Raw genomic sequence first — 3,844 nt, 5'->3', positions numbered from 1 at the left:
CGGGAAATGACTGCTGAGTTCCGTAATTGTGAAGCGACGATTATCCATAATGCTTTCCCGCACAAGCTCCACAAGGTCGTCTGTAGGGATGGATGGCCTCCCACTGCGCTTCTCATCATGCACACTTTGTCGACCTGCTGAAAATTGTCTGCACCAGCGACGCACCATCTCCATGCTCATGACGTTAGGCCCATAGACCCGGCACAGCTGACGATGAATTTCGATCGGCGCTATGCTCTGTGCATTCAAAAACTTTATCACTGACCGCACTTCACAGTCGGCGGGAGCTGGAATAAGAACCTCCAACTTAAACAGCTGCAACGATGCTACTCTGAGAACGCGGGAAGTACCGTTAGTGCATGCGCCATGCTACGTCATTGATCTATCACGTACGCACAGTCGCTTCGCGCAATATAAGGTTTGCTAGCTGTGGGACGAGTGGGAAACTTACTTTGTGGACGCGCCTCGTAGTCAAAGTGGTTACTGAGATATGTACATTTGTGGATATTATTTTCCATTATCTTATTCCTTTGTTTCTCTTTGCAGTTTTGGAATTCGCCTACGGATACATGACCAGTCTGTTTGTAGAACGTCTAGAAAGAAAACCCAAAAAGACGGATTCAAATACAAATGAAGTCAATTTCTGCAGATTTCAGGCAATTTGCTTTGCTGTTTTGACTCTGGTACGTGTTTGTTCTATTTTTGCTTAATTATACATTCTTTGATTGGAGGGAACTCAAATAACGGAGATAGTGTTTGTTTTCAGTTATTACAAATTCAAAATTACATAATTAAAATACCATTATCATAACTGTTTCGAATATTATTTTTTTCTAATTAAGCATCTCTATGTTCTTGGTGTGCAGGGGAAAACTATCTATCAGTTAGCAGCTGGGCACAGGGAATTGATTTTTCTTTCGGATGGCAGCATTGTAAGCCCAGGCAGGCAATTATCTTTATGGGAGAAGTTTTTCGGCCCGCACCCAGGTACGTACTGCATTGTGCCAAAGGCCAGTTGTTATCTGGCTTGTGAGAGCGATGAAGTCTCTGTCTCAATTGAAATCTCGCCACCCAGCCGTTCGTTTTGGTTGAAATTTGTATGTTTTCATAATGCTTGTGGGTGCGACGTATCGAGAGACCATAATTCATTGATCCAGTTACAGCGATGTTAATAAAAAGTAGTAGGTCTGCGCTGTTTCAAAAATAAGTATAACCAAAAAGGTCACTTCATTCGAGAATTATTAATTATAATATATTACATAAAATTGTCTGCGGTCAGACTTCGATATTTTGTTCAGTTAACTTCTTGAGTAAAAAAACCATCCAAATTTCTCCTTATAGAGTTTTAAAAAACTCATCAGTACTATTTGCGATTCTGCTCTTCTCGTAATCGGTTTTGTGATGAGATTTAAACTCGCATTAGATGTGCGTTCCTTTGATACAGACATGCAACTTTACGACACTAGTCAAGTAGGACACAGGCTAAAGTGGTAGAAGTAAACAAACAAATTTTGGTCATTAACATTATTTTAGCGTAAATTGTAAAATCGGTATAAATGTTCCAACAAAGGCTGAAATCAAAGTAGCCCTCAAACAGATAAATAATGGAAAGGCTCCAGGAATGGATAATATTACACCTGAGGTGCTTAAAGTAGACATTGACACCACTGTGAATCTACTTCACCCACTGCTTGAGAAGATATGGACAGAAGAGAAACTACCAAAGGACTGGAAACAGGGCCTGATTGTCAAGTTACCAAAGAGAGGGGATATTACCAATTGTAATAATTGGCGGGGCATAACTCTCATGTCAGTACTGAGTAAAGTGCTCTCAAGAATAATCCTAAATCGAATTAAAGAATCCGTGGAAGAAAAACTAAGGAAAGAGCAGGCAGGGTTCAGAAAACATCGAAGTTGTGTCGATCTTATCAACACACTCCGCATAATACTAGAGCAGAGTGCAGAATGGAGGAGTACTCTCTACCTTACGTTTATCGATTTTGAGAAAGCGTTTGATTCGGTCAATAGGAGAGTGATGTGGAATACTGTGGAAGAATATGGAATACCATAAAAGATTACCAATATCATGAAAGAGATGTATGAAGCATATGAATGCAGAGTCTTGCACAATGGAAAACTCACTGAACCTATCCAAACAAATGCTGGGGTGAGGCAGGGATGTATCTTGTCACCTACCTTATTCTTGCTGGTTTTGGATAGAGTAATGAAGAAAGTTGTTGAAGGTGGCAGAAGAGGTATTCAATGGGGAATACATGATAGGCTCGAAGACCTCGATTATGCAGATGATATCTGTCTGCTCTCGCAAAGTTTTCAGGATATGGACACAAAGCTAGCAAGATTGCAAAAGGAAGCAGAGATTGCAGGGTTAAAGATCAACATCCAAAAGACAAAGGAGATGAGAATTCGATCTGAAAATGAGACAAAACTAACAGTGCTTGGAGAGGAAGTGGAACAAGTGGACTCCTTTGTATATCTAGGCAGTATGGTCGGGAAATATGGAGGGGCAGAAGAGGATGTAAAGAATCGGATCCGGAAGGCAAATGGAGCCTTCGTTCAACTGTATCCCGTTTGGCGAAACAAGAACATCTCGAGACGAACCAAGCTTAGACTGTTCAATAGCAATGTGAGGTCAGTTCTCCTCTATAGCTGTGAAACATGGAAGGTTACAAAAGCTATTGTTAACCGGTTACAAGTCTTCACCAACCGGTGTTTGCGACAAATTATAAATGTGAGGTGGCCGGATATAATATCAAATGATGTCCTGTGGGAGATAACAAATCAACCACCGATTGACGAGCAAATTAAGGAAAGAAAGTGGAGGTGGATTGGCCACACATTGCGCAAGCAACCTGGAGCAGTTGAAAAGACAGCACTGGACTGGAATCCGCAGGGAACACGGAGACCGGGCCGTCCGAGGTAGACATGGAAGAGAACGGTGGAAGAAGAGGCTATGGAAGCTGGTAAAACTTGGAGTGAAATGAAACGCTTGGCTGTCAACAGAACTAGATGGAAGGTCTTTACTGCTGCCCTATGCTCCACTAGGAGTAACAGGAAATAACTAACTAACTAACTAACTTTGTTTCAGTCCTGAATTTGGAGCAGGATGTGTGTTTGCTGTATATCGCTTTGCTGTATATCACTTTGGGAACCCTGGCAGGATTTATTTTGCTGCATGGAATATTCATGGTGAGTAATGTGCCCAATGGAGTTTCAGAGGCCCTTGTTGCCTCCATCATCAGCATATCTCAAACCTTAGTAAAGTTATACCAGTCTATACCTCACAACAACCCGAGAGACATCCATCTTAATACTTGCTGTCAGGAAAAGATGAATTCTCACTTATATGATACGTTTGTTTACTAGGGCGACATGAAATGGGTGCGACAAGGTGTGATGGTTTACTTGATTTTTCTGCTGCGAGATGCTCTTGTATCTCGGACATGCTTCATGAAGCAGGTCATGTCAGCCTTTGGACAGCCTTCAACTATTATAAAGATTCCATCCTTCTTATATGTAAGTACTGCTCATACAAAAGCATTTGTTGCACTATTCTTAACTCCTGAATGTGTGATATGATTTGGTTTTATTATTCACTTTCGAGTGTTTGAGAATAAATTGCCGAAATAAGTTGTACTTTTTACCAAGTAGTATTAGGGTGATTAGATCAAATATGAGATTGGTAGGGCATGTAGACATAGAAAATTTGATAAAGTCGTACCAAATTCTGTCCATTTAATCTCTAGTGAAGAACTTCTTACTTCAGAAACAGAAGTTTATTTGGAAGATAATATTATATTTTAAAGAAATATGGCTTGAGGCTTTG

The 3,844-nt window shown here is 40.7% G+C and overlaps 1 protein-coding gene across 1 annotated transcript; it reads left to right on the top strand.

Annotated features, from left to right (window-relative positions):
• The first annotated feature begins 568 nt into the window (after positions 1-568).
• On the top strand, positions 569-3,602 carry LOC147874505 (uncharacterized). The gene is made up of 4 exons (XM_087345251.1): positions 569-683; positions 867-987; positions 3,107-3,207; positions 3,385-3,602. The coding sequence occupies exons 1-4, from the start codon at positions 570-572 to the stop codon at positions 3,595-3,597; spliced, it is 549 nt and encodes a 182-aa protein (XP_087201377.1). The 5' UTR covers position 569; the 3' UTR covers positions 3,598-3,602.
• Positions 3,603-3,844: the final 242 nt, after the last annotated feature.

The sequence above is a fragment of the Zootermopsis nevadensis genome, unplaced genomic scaffold (assembly GCF_977971745.1).
Source record: "Zootermopsis nevadensis isolate Lab colony 2312 unplaced genomic scaffold, Znev_1.0 Znev_ptg000008l, whole genome shotgun sequence".
Classification (NCBI taxonomy): Eukaryota; Metazoa; Arthropoda; class Insecta; order Blattodea; family Termopsidae; genus Zootermopsis; species Zootermopsis nevadensis.
This window is presented reverse-complemented; position numbering and strand designations above follow the sequence as displayed.

What these genes read in the sequence shown, in the direction of transcription:
- LOC147874505 (XM_087345251.1), top strand. Translation starts at nt 570, where the DNA reads ATGACCAGTCTGTTTGTAGAACGTCTAGAAAGAAAACCCAAAAAGACG. An exon ending in GCTTTGCTGTTTTGACTCTG is followed by an intron (nt 684 to 866) that starts GTACGTGTTTGT and finishes CTTGGTGTGCAG; the next exon opens with GGGAAAACTATCTATCAGTT. An exon ending in GTTTTTCGGCCCGCACCCAG is followed by an intron (nt 988 to 3,106) that starts GTACGTACTGCA and finishes ACTTTGTTTCAG; the next exon opens with TCCTGAATTTGGAGCAGGAT.